The sequence below is a fragment of the Argopecten irradians genome, chromosome 4, assembly GCF_041381155.1.
Source record: "Argopecten irradians isolate NY chromosome 4, Ai_NY, whole genome shotgun sequence".
Lineage (NCBI taxonomy): Eukaryota > Metazoa > Mollusca > Bivalvia > Pectinida > Pectinidae > Argopecten > Argopecten irradians.
In genome coordinates, this window is record NC_091137.1 from 3628399 (window position 1) to 3646472 (window position 18074).

Below are 18074 nucleotides of genomic sequence, written 5' to 3' on the forward strand. Positions count from 1 at the left end.
TTAAAAAGAAATAGTTGGGTTTCCGCGCTATTGTCTGTTTCTTCTTAATGGAGTTATAAAGAAAAAGAATCGGCAAGTCAGAAAGTCGGATTGAGTATGAAAACAAAGAAAACTAATTATTAGGTGTTAATCTCGCCCACAAGTTGGCTTCCTATCTGTTCACATGTTTCTATTAAATATTAATTCTTACTCTGATTCTACTGCACATGTATTATTGACAAATGTTTAATAGCCTAAGCTCTGCTTTCGTCTGTTTTAGTGATACAAGAGTGACAATAATCTGCAGTAAAAACCTAATGGATTTAATAAATCTTTTTTTTTTTTATTTCAGAGGATAATAAAGTAAGCCAGGCTGAATTTGTAACAGTCTGGGTAGAAATGTCCTTGTAACAACCGTCATCTCTAAGAAAACAGACCACACCCTTGTGTAAATCTCAATCGCCAAAATGAAAACAATAAAAAAGAATCCCAAAGCAAGACTCGTTTATTATTTCATGTCTTTATATGATAATTTACATATGTATGTTAATACAGATAATTTTCAAATTAAAAAGAATACATGTAGATAGAACTGCCATATTAAAAACGTAATTATTTTAAATAAAAAATAAGGAAGATAGCTTTAGCATGGAAACCCGTGTGTAATGGCATCAGCAATGTAAATTTGATGAGTAAATCTAGTAACGATGTCAGGGAACATGGGTTATTTGTCCAAATCAAACAATGTTCCTTCCTGGTTCACCTGTAATTGGACATTGATCATATCTGGCCAGAAACATGTTAGTATATACATATAGATTGGAAACTCTTTCTTTGCTGTTTCTTCAGAAAAGTATTGCAAACCATGAGGCCGTCAAAATCGTTTAAAGCCACCGATAAAGATATCCTGTACAGTATAATGCTTAACAAGCCTTTGCACAAGCACAGATTTTATGCACTTCAATAGTTCTTGTTTTTTATGCTCTTTATATATTTAGATAAAAACATTTGTAAGAAATCATTTCATAGTTACTATTCATTGTAAAATGTTAAATCAAATAACAGACCACTTAGACGTAAATATGAATTTTGGCAGTAGTCAAAATTCATTTTGGGCTGTAATTCATCCGTGTAAAATTAAAACTTCTCAAATTGTTGGTAACATGTTGAAAGCTCTTCTTGATTATATATATTCGTGTGTATGAAAATTACGACACACAACTTTAAGTAAAATTAAACATGTTACTTTTACATAATTATATGTTATATAATAGTCTCCCGTTTCAATTTTATTACAGTGTACTTGAACTTCAAAATTGCTTATAACTTCAGTTAAATAATTTGTTTAAAACCATTTTCATATAGAATAGATACAAGGTAAATTAAACCATCTTTAATTTAATCTTCAGATAATAGAGTTACAAACAAGACTTATTTCTCTCAATAAATTCCATATCTTTATTTCGTCTTAATAACATTTCACAACTATGGCGAAAAACGTGTAACTCACGTGATTATCAATACTACATGGCTTTTCCAACATGATTCCGAAGATATTATTTAATGTAACAGTTATGGTATCAAATAAATTATAATTTAAGTTGTGGGGTCTATGACTTGTGCTATCTTTGTCATAGAAAAGCACAGATTCCAAGTGTTCTACATCCGTCTATAAGTTTTAAAACTACCCATATCTACTGCCTTTTGTAAAGTTCATATTTGTAAAGTTATCAAATACTATTTTATTTGATTGATCTGACTATCATCTATATGCATCCAAATACACACATTATATGATATACAACAGTTTGTTAGACTGAGCATTACATGGAAGTAGCTAAGAGTATAATTATTTATAGAAATGACTGGGTACACACATAGTATGGAGAATGTAAATTATGATTTACTACTTTCCGTATCCACTGTAATTAGCGCACAGGGCGCTTAAAGATGCTCCACCGCTGACAAAGGGTATTTTTTCACAATCAAAAATAGGAGCAGACGATTTAGTTCTTTTCTTCAGTTACAAAAGTTACTTACTTAACACCATTACCACCGTTGAAAAGTTTGAGCTTTTAATTTTACTTCAAGTTAAAAAGAACAAAAATTAATTGCATCCAGAAAAAAGTCCGTGGTACAACATCCTATATGGACTGATGTACTGATTACGCATGTACCAAAAGCGAAATAAAATATTTTATATTATTTTTTGTGTTAATTAGAAATATATATACACGAATAAACACCAATTATTATTCAAAAGATGAATATCATTTATGCTCTGTCGGCGGTGGAGCATCTTTAAATAATTGTAACAAAGGAAGCCAAAATGTAAGCTGTGCACGAAAAAAAATCAATCATATTTTTTAATCTTTTTGTATTCATGATATATTACTCTGTTATAGTAAACATGCATACATGTAGATGACTTTAATCCTTTGAGACACGTTATATTATCATGTCATGATTCAAATGTAAAAGACATGTCGCAAATTCGAAATATGGGATACAATGCTGACGTTTGAGGCATCACATGTTGTTAAACAGTGTTCATTGGAATGGGGCGTTTAAGGGAGGGATGCTTATAGGGGAGGGGGCGCTAATTACAGCAAATACAGTATCTACTGAATAGCATAGGGGAGGGGCGCTAATTACGGTATATACAGTATATACTGAATAGTATAGGGGAGGGGACGCTAATTACAGCAAATACAGTATCTACTGAATAGCATAGGGGAGGGGCGCTAATTACGGCAAATACAGTATATACTGAATAACATAGGGGAGGGGCGCTAATTACAGCAAATACAGTATATACTGAATAGTATAGGGGAGGGGGCGCTAATTACGCCAAATACAGTATATACTGAATAGTATAGGGGAGGGGCGCTAATTACAGCAAATACAGTATATACTGAATAGTATAGGGGAGGGGACGCTAATTACGGCAAATACAGTATATACTGAATAACATAGGGAAGGGGTGCTAATTACAGCAAATACAGTATCTACTGAATAGTATAGGGGAGGGGGCGCTAATTACGGCAAATACAGTATATACTGAATAACATAGGGGAGAGGCGCTAATTACAGCAAATACAGTATATACTGAATAACATAGGGGAGGGGCGCTAATTACAGCAAATACAGTATATACTGAATAGTATAGGGGAGGGGTGCTAATTACGCCAAATACAGTATATACTGAATAGTATAGGGGAGGGGCGCTTATTACAGCAAATACAGCATATACTGAATAGTATAGGGGAGGGGCGCTAATTACGGCAAATACAGTATATACTGAATAACATAGGGAAGGGGTGCTAATTACAGCAAATACAGTATCTACTGAATAGTATAGGGGAGGGGGCGCTAATTACGGCAAATACAGTATATACTGAATAACATAGGGGAGAGGCGCTAATTACAGCAACTACAGTATATACTGAATAGTATAGGGGAAGGGGCGCTAATTACGGCAAATACAGTATATACTGAATAGTATAGGGGAGGGGGCGCTAATTACGGCAAATACAGTATATACTGAATAACATAGGGGAGGGGTGCTAATTACAGCAAATACAGTATATACTGAATAGTATAGGGGAGGGGGGCTTATTACAGCAAATACAGTATATACTGAATAGTATAGGGGAGGGGCGCTAATTACGGCAAATACAGTATATACTGAATAACATAGGGGAGGGGCGCTAATTACAGCAAATACAGTATATACTGAATAGCATAGGAGAGGGGCGCTAATTACGGCAAATACAGTATATACTGAATAGTATAGGGGAGGGGCGCTAATTACAGCAAATACAGTATATACTGAATAGAATTGAGGGGGGGGGAGCTAATTATAGCAAATACAAATTGTACGGTATATACTGAATATCATTTTGGAGAGGTGCTTATTACAGCAAATACGGTATATACTGAATAGCATAGGGGAGGGGCGCTAATTACAGCAAATACAATATATACTGAATAGCATAGGGGAGGGGCGCTAATTACAGCAAATACGATATATACTGAATAGCATAGGGGAGGGGCGCTAATTACAGCAAATTTAATATATACTGAATAGCATAGGGGAGGGGCGCTAATTACAGCAAATATGATATATACTGAATTGCATAACAGTTACTATAATTATTAAGTTATGTTGTATAAATTATATTGTAGTACATAATACCCACAATGAGGAAGTATAAACATTGAGTAATAAATGCGTAGACTATTAAAATGTTTGAAAACTCAGAAAAAGATTAACTTAATTCATTCAATTATAACTTAATCTCACAATCAATCAACCCGATACAGATAAAACATTTACATCCTCCTTTATCCATTCTGTATTTGCATACTACAGAGTTATCTGCCCTTGTGGTATGCATTGATTATGAGTCATGACGTCATATTTTATAACAGAGAAAATGATGTGAGATTCGCTTCCAAAATAATGTCGTCACAATGGATACCTACCCGCAAGTATCGACGGAACAGTACACACAACAGAATTGTCAGAACTTCACATGATTTTATATGGAATGTTGTGTTTCATGACAATATGATTTCTGCATTCATTTACCAGACACTATATTTAGACACACTAGTCATACATCGCATTAACTGGCAATGTTGAAATAACCCATAATTATACATAATCTCTCTACGACATCAGAAGAGCAATTGATCAACCTTTAAATGGTAGTTTTCTAGTCTAATAGGATTTTATCAAGCCCTCTGTGTAATACTTATAAAAACACTATACAAGCCATAGAAATACATTATACATTGTATAGACTAATAAAAGCTAACACAGGTTTATGGTAAATTTCTACATCTCACATTCTAATCCTATCACATTATGTTACTCAATCACATACAACATGTACTTATTTCACAACTCTCAGGTTCACCACATAAATATTAAAGTTTAATCAAAAGATGGAAGCAATGAGTCTCCAACACAGCCAGCAAGATCATAACAGCCCTAGTCTGATCCCCACACGTTGTATGACATCCTGAAACACATATGTCATGATCATAATAGTTCTAGTCTGATCCCCACATGTTATATGACGTCCTGAAACACATATGTCATGATCATAACAGTTCTAGTCTGATACCCACACGTTATATGACGTCCTGAAACAGATATGTCATGATCATAACAGTTCTAGTCTGATACCCACACGTTATATGACGTCCTGAAACAGATATGTCATGATCATAATAGTTATAGTCCGATACCCACACGTTGTATGACATCCTAAAACACATATGTCATGATCATAACAGCCCTAGTCTGATCCCCACACGTTGTATGACGTCCTGAAACACATATGTCATGATCATAACAGTTCTAGTCTGATCCCCACATGTTATATGACGTCCTGAAACAGATATGTCATGATCATAATAGTTCTAGTCCGATACCCACACGTTGTATGACATCCTAAAACACATATGTCATGATCATAACAGCCCTAGTCTGATCCCCACACGTTGTATGACGTCCTGAAACACATATGTCATGATCATAACAGTTCTAGTCTGATACCCACACGTTATATGACGTCCTGAAACACATATGTCATGATCATAACAGTTCTAGTCTGATACCCACACGTTATATGACGTCCTGAAACGCATAAATATGTCATGATCATAACAGTTTGAGTCTGATCCCCAAACGTTATATGACGTCCTGAAACAGATATGTCATGATCATAACAGTTCGAGTCTGATCCCCACACATTGTATGACGTCCTGAAACACATATGTCATGATCATAACAGTTCTAGTCTGATCCCCACACGTTGTATGACGTCCTGAAACAGATACGTCATGATCATAACAGTTCTAGTCTGATCCCCACACGTTGTATGACGTCCTAAAACACATATGTCATGATCATAACAGTTCTAGTCCGATACCCACACGTTATATGACATCCTAAAACACATATGTCATGATCATAAAAGTTTGAGTCTGATCCTCACACGTTATATGACATCCTAAAACACATAATATGTCATGATCATAACAGTTCTAGTCTGATCCCCACACGTGGTATGACGTCCTGAAACACATAATATGTCATGATCATAAAAGTTTGGGTCTGATCCCCACACGTTGTATGACATCCTAAAACACATATGTCATGATCATAAAAGTTTGAGTCTGATCCCCACACGTTATATGACATCCTAAAACAGATATGTCATGATCATAACAGTTCTAGTATGATCCCCACACGTTATATGACGTCCTGAAACACATAAATATGTCATGATCATAACAGTTCTAGTCTGATCCCCACACGTTGTATGACGTCCTAAAACACATATGTCATGATCATAACAGTTCTAGTCTGATCCCCACACGTTGTATGACGTCCTGAAACAGATATGCCATGATCATAACAGTTCTAGTCTGATCCCCACACGTTGTATGACGTCCTGAAACACATATGTCATGATCATAACAGTTCTAGTCTGATACCCACACGTTATATGACGTCCTGAAACAGATATGTCATGATCATAACAGTTCTAGTCTGATCTCCACACGTTATATGACGTCCTGAAACACATATGTCATGATCATAACAGTTCTAGTCTGATCCCCACACGTTATATGACGTCCTGAAACACATACGTCATGATCATAACAGTTCTAATCTGATACCCACACGTTATATGACGTCCTGAAACAGATACGTCATGATCATAACAGTTCCAGTCTGATTGCCCAAACGTTATATGACATCCTGAAACAGATACGTCATGATCATAACAGTTCCAGTCTGATCCCCAAACGTTATATGACGTCCTGAAACACATATGTCATGATCATAACAGTTCTAGTCTGATCCCCACACGTGGTATGACATCCTAAAACACATATGTCATGATCATAACAGTTCTAGTCTGATACCCACACGTTATATGACGTCCTGAAACACATATGTCATGATCATAACAGTTCCAGTCTGATCCCCAAACGTTATATGACATCCTGAAACAGATACGTCATGATCATAACAGTTCTAGTCTGATACCCACACGTTATATGACGTCCTGAAACACATATGTCATGATCATAACAGTTCCAGTCTGATCCCCAAACGTTATATGACATCCTGAAACAGATACGTCATGATCATAACAGTTCTAGTCTGATACCCACACGTTATATGACGTCCTGAAACACATATGTCATGATCATAACAGTTCTAGTCTGATCCCCACACGTGGTATGACATCCTAAAACAGATATGTCATGATCATAACAGTTCTAGTCTGATACCCACACGTTATATGACGTCCTGAAACACATATGTCATGATCATAACAGTTCCAGTCTGATCCCCAAACGTTATATGACATCCTGAAACAGATACGTCATGATCATAACAGTTCTAGTCTGATACCCACACGTTATATGACGTCCTGAAACACATATGTCATGATCATAACAGTTCTAGTCTGATCCCCACACGTTATATGACGTCCTGAAACAGATACGTCATGATCATAACAGTTCCAGTCTGATCCCCCACACGCTATATGACATCCTGAAACAGATACGTCATGATCATAACAGTTCTAGTCTGATACCCACACGTTATATGACGTCCTGAAACACATATGTCATGATCATAACAGTTCTAGTCTGATCCCCACACGTGGTATGACATCCTAAAACAGATATGTCATGATCATAACAGTTCTAATCTGATACCCACACGTTATATGACGTCCTGAAACAGATATGTCATGATCATAACAGTTCTAGTCTGATCCCCACACGTTATATGACGTCCTGAAACAGATACGTCATGATCATAACAGTTCCAGTCTGATCCCCCACACGCTATATGACATCCTGAAACAGATACGTCATGATCATAACAGTTCTAGTCTGATACCCACACGTTATATGACGTCCTGAAACACATATGTCATGATCATAACAGTTCTAGTCTGATCCCCACACGTGGTATGACATCCTAAAACAGATATGTCATGATCATAACAGTTCTAATCTGATACCCACACGTTATATGACGTCCTGAAACAGATATGTCATGATCATAACAGTTCTAGTCTGATTCCCACACGTTATATGACGTCCTGAAACAGATACGTCATGATCATAACAGTTCTAGTCTGATCCCCAAACGTTATATGACGTCCTGAAACAGATGCGTCATGATCATAACAGTTCTAGTCTGATCCCCACACGTTGTATGACGTCCTGAGACAGATACGTCATGATCGTAACAGTTCGAGTCTGATCCCCACACGTTATATGACATCCTAAAACACATATGTCATGATCATAACAGTTCTAGTCTGATCCCCACACATTGTATGACGTCCTAAAACACATAATATGTCATGATCATAACAGTTCTAGTCTGATCCCCACACGTGGTATGACGTCCTGAAACAGATATGTCATGATCAAAACAGTTCATGTCTGATACCCACATGTTATATGACATCCTAAAACACATATGTCATGATCATAACAGTTCTAGTCTGATCCCCACACGTTGTATGACATCCTAAAACACATATGTCATGATCATAACAGTTCGAGTCTGATCCCCACACGTTGTATGACATCCTAAAACACATATGTCATGATCATAACAGTTCTAGTCTGATCCCCACACGTGGTATGACATCCTAAAACACATATGTCATGATCATAACAGTTCTAGTCTGATACCCACACGTTGTATGACATCCTAAAACACATATGTAATTACCATAACAGTTCTAGTCTGATACCCACACGTTGTATGACATCCTGAGACAGATATGTCATGATCATAACAGTTCTAGTCTGATCCCCACACGTTATATGACGTCCTGAAACACATACGTCATGATCATAACAGTTCTAGTCTGATCCCCACACGTTGTATGACATCCTAAAACACATATGTAATGACCATAACAGTTCTAGTCTGATACCCACACGTTATATGACGTCCTGAAACACATATGTCATGATCATAACAGTTCTAGTCCGATACCCACACGTTGTATGACGTCCTCCGGTAAACAGTATACAGGATTCACCCGTTTGATGTTATCATTGCCGAGTAATGACAGGCCACATACGCCAAACAAGGTGTGGAACGGGTCAACCTACAACAGATCAAACCCATAGCTTACTGTCACACATACAGCATACTGCTTCATCTGGCTGGTATCATTCAGAGCAACTACTTATTTCAATAAGAACATTATCCAATACTGTAAGCATCCTTGTTTTAGAACAATTCAATTTTAGCAAAAATATTCTAAAAAGAGTAGAGCAGTGATGAAATTGATATTCATAACAATGGTTACACTAGCCAAATACAGGATATTCACTTAGCATGGTACCATTTTCAGAAAAAATATCCTAATGTGAAAATATCATAACCATGTTTTACTGTACATGTTATCACTTCATGGATACATTTCATATTTTTTACTCTTTAAAATTTATCTTAAAATCCTTCATTCTGCTGAAAAAACTCCTAGAAAAGCATCCAGTATGTTTATAACACCAATTTAATGCTGAATATGTCACTCACAATATCTCCGGGTCTGTCAGATATTCCTCCTGTTTCATCATCTTGACAAGCTAAAATAAATTTTTCTAGTTTTTCCTGAAACATATGATACATTTCTGTATGATGAACCATATTCATACCACTACATATAGCAGGTGGTAAACCATAACTAATGCATGTTTCACTATGACATATGATAGAATCACAACTCATGCTTGTCTCACTTTGACACCCACTTGTATCACAACTCATGCTTGTCTCACTATGACACCCATTCGTATCACAACTCATGCTTGTCTCACTTTGACACCCACTCATATCACAACTAATGCTTGTCTCACTATGACACCCACTAGTATCACAACTCATGCTTGTCTCACTATGACACCCACTCGTATCACAACTCATGCTTGTCTCACTATGACACCCATTCGTATCACAACTCATGCTTGTCTCACTTTGACACCCACTCATATCACAACTAATGTTTGTCTCACTATGACACCCATTCGTATCACAACTCGTGCTTGTCTCACTATGACACCCACTCGTATCACAACTCATGCATGTCTCACTATGACACCCACTTGTATCACAACTCATGCATGTCTCACTAAAACACCCACTCGTATCACAACTCATGCTTGTGTCACTATGACACCCACTTGTATCACAACTCATGCTTGTCTCACTATGACACCAACTCTTATCAAAACTCATGCTTGTCTCACTATGACACCCACTCGTATCACAACTCATGCTTGTCTTGCTATGACACCCATTCGTATCAGAACTCATGCTTGTCTCACTATGACACCCACTCGTATCACAACTCATGCATGTCTCACTATGACACCCACTCGTATCACAACTCATGCTTATCTTGCTATGACACCCATTCGTATCAGAACTCATGCTTGTCTCACTATGACACCCACTCGTATCACAACTCATGCATGTCTCACTATGACACCCACTCGTATCACAACTCATGCTTGTCTCACTATGACACCCATTCGTATCAGAACTCATGCTTGTCTCACCATGACACCCACTCGTATCACAACTCATGCATGTCTCACTATGACACCCATTCGTATCAGAACTCATGCATGTCTCACTATGACACCCACTCGTATCACAACTCATGCATGTCTCACTATGACACCCACTCATATCACAACAATGCTTGTCTCACTATGACACCCATTCGTATCAGAACTCATGCATGTCTCACTATGACACCCACTCGTATCACAACTCATGCATGTCTCACTATGACACCCATTCGTATCACAACTCATGCATGTGTCACTATGACACCCACTTGTATCACAACTCATGCTTGTCTCACCATGACACCCACTCGTATCACAACTCATGCTTGTTTTGCTATGACACCCATTCGTATCAGAACTCATGCATGTCTCACTATGACACCCACTCGTATCACAACTCATGCATGTCTCACTATGACACCCACTCATATCACAACTCATGCATGTGTCACTATGACACCCATTCGTATCAGAACTCATGCATGTCTCACTATGACACCCCACTCGTATCACAACTCATGCATGTGTCACTATGACACCCACTCGTATCACAACTCATGCTTGTCTTGCTATGACACCCATTCGTATCAGAACTCATGCATGTCTCACTATGACACCCATTCGTATCACAACTCATGCATGTGTCACTATGACACCCATTCGTATCACAACTCATGCATGTGTCACTATGACACCCACTCGTATCACAACTCATGCTTGTCTTGCTATGACACCCATTCGTATCAGAACTCATGCATGTGTCACTATGACACCCACTCGTATCACAACTCATGCATGTGTCACTATGACACCCACTCATATCACAACTCATGCTTGTCTCACTATGACACCCACTCGTATCACAACTCATGCATGTCTCACTATGACACCCATTCGTATCAGAACTCATGCATGTGTCACTATGACACCCACTCATATCACAACTCATGCTTGTCTCACTATGACACCCACTCGTATCACAACTCATGCATGTCTCACTATGACACCCACTCATATCACAACTCATGCTTGTCTCACTATGACACCCACTCGTATCACAACTCATGCATGTCTCACTATGACACCCATTCGTATCAGAACTCATGCATGTGTCACTATGACACCCACTCGTACACAACTCATGCATGTCTCACTATGACACTCATTCGTATCACAACTCATGCTTGTGTCACTATGACACCCACTCGTATCACAACTCATGCATGTCTCACTATGACACCCATTCGTATCACAACTCATGCATGTCTCACTATGACACCCACTCGTATCACAACTCATGCTTGAATCACTGAATGAAGCTTTAACCATCATACAACTTTTATGCCTGGCAGATATACTTTTCTTCAGAAGTTTATCTTAATGACAGTAGCTGACATTTTGAAAAGTTTTGTAAAAAAAAATATACAAAATACAGCTACTATGTCAGAATCACAAACATACAGCTAGGTACCTTATCAATCCAGTGGATTTTCCCGATGATTTTGAGAGAAGCCAACACCCACCATGAATAACATACATCGGGAAGCTTCTCAGGCCGACCTTAAAACAATAAAGATAAACTCTTTTACATTTTACAATTTACACATTAGCTGATCAAGTAGCCAGTAGATGTTCTTGTAGGACACACCAATGCCTGAATGCTAAAACCATATGATCCAGAATGTACATAATTTGAATGTCACAGAACAAGGGTAAGACTACATGCTCTTCATTTAATGATAAAGAACATAAACAGTTTGTAACAGTTTTGTGTTGACTAAAAGTGACAGCTGTATTGTACTTACCATTAAGTCCCCCTGAGGGAAGCTGGCGCTCACACAGCCACCAGCCGAGGAGGTCAGCATTGATTAGGTGAAGGTGACCAGTGACGGCCAGAGTGCCTACACAGCAATAAATCTGACCAGCGTGGGACTCACTGCCCGGACGACAACCAAACCCGCCATCAAAGTTCATACAGGTCACTACAAACTCCACAGTGGTATCCACATCTATAGCATCAAGTCGGCCCTGTAAACAAAAACATGGAACAAAAAGTTGATCATTTAAACAAAAATAAAGCTGTAGAAAAACAATTCTACCTATTAAACAACAATAAAAAAGACATGCTAAAATATATCATAGAATCAAATTTTATCTTTATCTTTTTAATTCTTATTAGAATTTTTTGTCTCTTGTAGCAAGAAACATCTCAAAGAAAAACATTTTACAAAATCTACTTAAAGCATGAGTGAGAATGTACAAAACATATAAATTGTGTAGGTATACAGCTTTGTCTAAATGCAGATAAACAGTACTTTATTAGCTGTACTTCCTTACCAATAGAGATAGACAAGCTACGGCACAAAAGGAAAACCTTGTATCAACCTCACCTACAACACAAAGTTATTAATATTAAAGTGATAATTCAGTACTACATACAATACATTAATTAACATCACCTTGATGAATATTCTGTGTTTTGTTTTTGCACTAATTCAAAGCTTGATTAGCAGTTAAAATGGTCATAAATGTGCTATGACTTGCTGTCAGCCCAATTAGCATTTATGGATTACAAAATTGTATACTCTTGGTAATAACCTTATCAATTTCAGAAGATAAATAATTACTAATGAAAGTACTTTTTAGAATAATAGATATAGTATACATATGACACCAAACAAATACATTAATGACTTCTCAAATTTATGTTTTCTAGTATGCATATATCGTTAGAACATATTTAGGCTTAATGTTGTGTCAAGAAAGTATCATTACCGGTAAGCCATGTACTTCATTTCCTTGCCCTTACCCCATTTGTCACCATAGAAACTGCCGTCATCCTGTTGCAATGACTGCACATATTCCACAACCTTCTCCACATTCACCATGTCAATCGCATCATACAGGGTCAGGATCTAGAATGTTGTAACAATTCCATTGATTCAAGAAAAGGACAGGTGGTTATTTAGATAAAGATATCAATTCAGTAACAATATTCCATTTATTGGTAATGTATACAAAGTTTTTGGAGTCATGGCTACCCATGCAATAAAGCCTCTTGACATCACAACATCAACAAAATTACTACAGTCGAGACTGTCTTATGTGACTTTCCAAGGGACCATCACAAAAAAGTCACATAAGACAGGGAGTCACTTAAGGCAGTCCAAGTTCATCCGCAACATCACTGTACAAAAATCTGTCTTTAATTGTCTGTAAATTTATTCTTCATTATAAATATATCAATTACTTGATTTAAAAAAAACCTCAAAATTAATAATAGATTTTTTTTAAATGATTTAAAAAAAAAATTTTTAATTAAAAATCATTTAGATCTAGTTATAAATTACAAGCAGGCATACATTGATGCTTGGTTTTAAACTTTGTTCAAGAAAAAAATTCTATCTGGAGGGGGTTCAATTTTGGGTTAAAAATCTCATTTTTTTTGCAATTAAAAAAAATTGTATTTCAGGCTTGAAAAAAAAATACAAAAATCACACTTGTCAGAAAACAACCATTGCAAAACAATCGCAGATGTTGTGTAAATTAAAAAACATTACTGTACAGTAGAGGTACCATTTTAAAACCTGGGCTTTATTTTGATGAATTTTACAAATCTACCGTAGTCTACACTGCTACCAAATGGCGGCCATTACAGAAGCCCAAGTCGTGTGCATTTGTTTTTACTAGACTTTTTGGTGTAATGAGAAACTTTTGAAGAAAATATAGGGTTTCTGACTATGGGATGGCAGTTATAATGACTGTTTACTCATATCAAAGAACGAAATTATGTTTGGTCGTAAATGCCATGTACAAAACAAGAAGAGAGTAACCCACGCCAAGCCATAGGATGATACGGTAGGCAAAATAAAACATGCCGATTTATTTAATGTGTTCCGTTATTAATTGTCAATGTTTGCCATTGTTTAGTATTGAGAGATATTTGAATGATATCTAGCCTTTTTAATAGTTTATAAGGCAAAATTTTGTGGAAAAAAACGATCTTTCATGATCCGTCAAAACTGGTTACACAGTAATGTACTCTTATCGTAGTCAACAGTCGATGTTTAGTTCGATGTTCACACCTCTTTATCTATCATAATTATGGCCTCAGGCGAATGAAAAGTCGCTCAAGACAGACTTTTTATGATGTTTGGGTTGTAAAAACATGGTCGCTTGTCACGTAAGACAGGGAGTCGCTGAAAACAGCCCATTATATAGCAAAATACGTTGGGGGGTCTCAAGTAAGGTCACATAAGACAGGGAGTCGCTACATACAGGGGGTCGCTCAGAAAGTCTCGACTGTATTTTCTAGGTAAAATTTTAACTATTCTTTTCAGAAACTAGGCTGGATTTGCTTTAAAAGATACAAACAACAGGACTTGAGTTGAAAATATCGTACAATTTTCATGCATGGAAAATTTACTTGCAGTCACATTTTTTTCAAATTTATTTCAAAATGGCGGAAAATTATGGTAGTAAAATTGCAATAAAATGTTGAGGCATGAAAGAAAAATACTATTTCATACGTGGATATGAAGGATAGGGTTATTCTATCCTCAGGATCACAAAATGTTGTAAAACCCGAGGCAAGCCTCACATAGGAAGGAGTCTTATAGTATGTGTACATGAGGTGGTGATATGACTTACCTATATTGCACTGAGTTTAAATACAGATGGTGGAGGGTCATGACTTACCTATATTGCACTGAGTTTAAATACAGATGGTGGAGGGTCATGACTTACCTATATTGCACTGAGTTTAAATACAGATGGTGGAGGGTCATGACTTACCTATATTGCACTGAGTTTAAATACAGATGGTGGAGGGTCATGACTTACCTATATTGCACTGAGTTTAAATACAGATGGTGGAGGGTCATGACTTACTTGTATTGCACTGAGTGTATACAGAAGGTGGGGGTCATGGCCAATACTGGCACTGATACCACCACATTCATGCTGACATTGTTGTATAAACTGGAGAACTTGGTCCTTGTCCATGCGGTCAAGCTGCCCCATCAGATCCATCACAGTCAGGCCCCAGTACATGCCACTCATTCGTAGATATTCCGTAATGCAGTACTCCTATAAACAATGTTAGTGGGATCATTTGGATTAAGTTAGCAATTTGTAAGATATACAGTACCTACGGGTATTATTATTATATTTGATAACAAGAGGATTAATTTGAACATGTGAAATCATTAAATACTGATTATTCAAGTGTTTCCTACAATACAAAATTGATCAACGAAAGGGTGCTACATGATTTCATTTAAAATTACAGCATGCACTGTTAATAACTTATTTAGTATACATGTATTCTATTCTTGCATATATGTACACATGCCACATGGTACATATGTCCTTGATATAAGAGAAATGTGACCATGCTGCCATTTGAAAAAGACAAGGATGAATTAATTATCAAGAAAACATGCACGGCTATACACATATTGTAGTTACTTACATAATCATCTTTCTTTGTTCCATATGCAGCAATGTAATCACGGTGTTTCTGCAGAAGTAAACTTTTCTGAGCACTGTCTGGTATCACAACATCTTTAATTGGTGTACCCTTGCAACATAAAAGACATCCATGCATATATATAGGGTATATGTATATCTTTACACTTGTTAGTATACAGAAAAGAGTATAAGAAGTACATCTATATATACTGTATATACTTTTGAGATAGTATCATCTTTTATTTTAAGTAAAACGAATAATTAAAAGATTTTTCTTTTAAGTAAGATTAAAGAGCTCGAGATTACCATCTATTGGCATTTCGTTTATAATATTCACATGTATCTACAATTGTAGCAAAAGCTACCAGGAATATTTGCTGGCCAAATTTTCCCAACTTCCTGTTGATTATTAAAGTGTAGCGAGATTGGACTGGTTTGATCAAGTGTACACCATGCAGGTAGCTCAGCGGTAGAACATTCGGCTTGTGTTTAGATGTTCCGGGTTCGAATCTCAGTCTGGAAGCTATATTTTCTTCTCTCCTATTACAAATATGGCGCTCAACAAAAAAGATGGTGGCCAGTACAAAAATGTATATGGGTCTTGTATGTCTTTTAGGGCGAAGACTTTGAAAAAGGAGAGAGGTGTTCAGTGGTAGAGCATTCAGCTAGTGTTTGGAGGTGCCAGCTAGGTTCGAATCCTAGTCTGGCTGCTACATTTTCTCCTCTCTGATTATATAGGTAAGAGTGTAGCAGGTTTTAATTGTACATAGTGATATGGTTGCCTTATTATCTTCGTACTAGAGGGATCTTCCCTTTAGCTCAGTCGGTAGAGCGACGGACCATTAAGTCCAGTGTCGCGGGTTATAGCCCAGCTGATGGCACACTATACGTTCGTCCTGTTACATTTGGTGCCATAGGCCACTCCAAGTGAAAGCTATACAAGATTAAGAGGCTTCATTCATCATACATTGGAGACAGAACCTGGGTTGGTCTGTGTTCAGGGGCGAACATGTTTGAATGTGGGGAATAGTGTTGCAGGTTTTAATTGTACATAGTGATACGATCGGCTTCTATATCGTAGCTTCGCGCTAGGGTGGGTTTTCCATTAGCTCAGTCGGTAGAGCAGCGGACCAGTAAGTCCGTGGTCACGGGTTCGAGCCCGGCTGGCGGCACACTACTCTCGCCCTGATACAATAGGTTAGCGGCTTTACGATTTTAAGTTTACTGGTTAAAGACTCCACAAGTGTACAAGATATCTTTGCAAAGAACAAATACAATGATTTGTATTGTCCTGATACAGGGTAAGATGGTTGATACACTTGACAAGTTATATCACAGGAGTTTGACGTTCTGTCAATAATATATAGTATACATATATAAAAATATACCCCTATATACCATTTATATAGTATATAGGGGTATTTTTTTTATATATGTATACTATATATTATTGACAGAACGTAAAACTCCTGTGGTTATATGTTTCTCATCAGTTTCTCATCAGTCCAACATCATTGCGAAGCCACAAAAGGCTTGTAAAGATGTATAGTGATATTTACAATAATGGTAAAATATTTAAAGTGATTGCTTAAAATCCTTAATAGTATGTGTTAGGTTTATGTATAATATACTGTCTTTCCTAGGTTGATGGTAAAAATTTCATGGCTTGGTTTTTCCAGTGCTTGTTTAGTATATTTTTGAAAATATTCAGGTTCAAATTATGTATTTTCCCTGTTCTTCGTTACTCGTAAATTACGGTAATTTGTCTATTTGGATTAATAATCCAACATAACAAAGAAAGAATTCGATTTTGTTTACTTACCATGTTTCCTTTTAAATATCCACGTTAACAGAGATAACTAATAACAATTTTACGTATCTAACTTCATAATGTGCGTGTCTTTTTCTGTCTGTCAACATTGAATCCGGAAATATTAAGGACGTATGTAAAATTAGGAACGGAAAATTACCAAATA

At 36.8% G+C, this 18074-nt stretch overlaps 1 protein-coding gene across 3 annotated transcripts; it reads right to left on the reverse strand.

The window, feature by feature from the left end:
• Positions 1-466: 466 nt before the first annotated feature.
• Positions 467-18070, reverse strand: LOC138320393 (geranylgeranyl transferase type-2 subunit beta-like). 3 transcript variants are annotated; one of them, XM_069263331.1, is made up of 10 exons: positions 17921-18070; positions 16100-16207; positions 15517-15714; positions 13436-13541; positions 12964-13016; positions 12432-12654; positions 12098-12186; positions 9590-9664; positions 9045-9155; positions 467-5009 (listed from the first exon to the last, which is right to left on the reverse strand). In XM_069263331.1, exons 1-10 carry the CDS (start codon positions 17921-17923, stop codon positions 4968-4970), a joined length of 1008 nt encoding a protein of 335 aa, XP_069119432.1. In that variant the 5' UTR covers positions 17924-18070; the 3' UTR covers positions 467-4967. The 3 variants fall into 3 exon arrangements, with proteins under 3 accessions (XP_069119432.1, XP_069119431.1, XP_069119433.1); XM_069263330.1 differs by having other exon boundaries at positions 467-8935; XM_069263332.1 differs by having other exon boundaries at positions 467-9155.
• Between the last annotated feature and the right edge of the window lie 4 nt (positions 18071-18074).

What these genes read in the sequence shown, in the direction of transcription:
- LOC138320393 (XM_069263331.1), bottom strand. An exon ending in TTTCTATGGTGACAAATGGG is followed by an intron (nt 13,017 to 13,435) that starts GTAAGGGCAAGG and finishes TTTGTGTTGTAG; the next exon opens with GTGAGGTTGATACAAGGTTT. An exon ending in CTGACAGACCCGGAGATATT is followed by an intron (nt 9,156 to 9,589) that starts GTGAGTGACATA and finishes GATCTGTTGTAG; the next exon opens with GTTGACCCGTTCCACACCTT.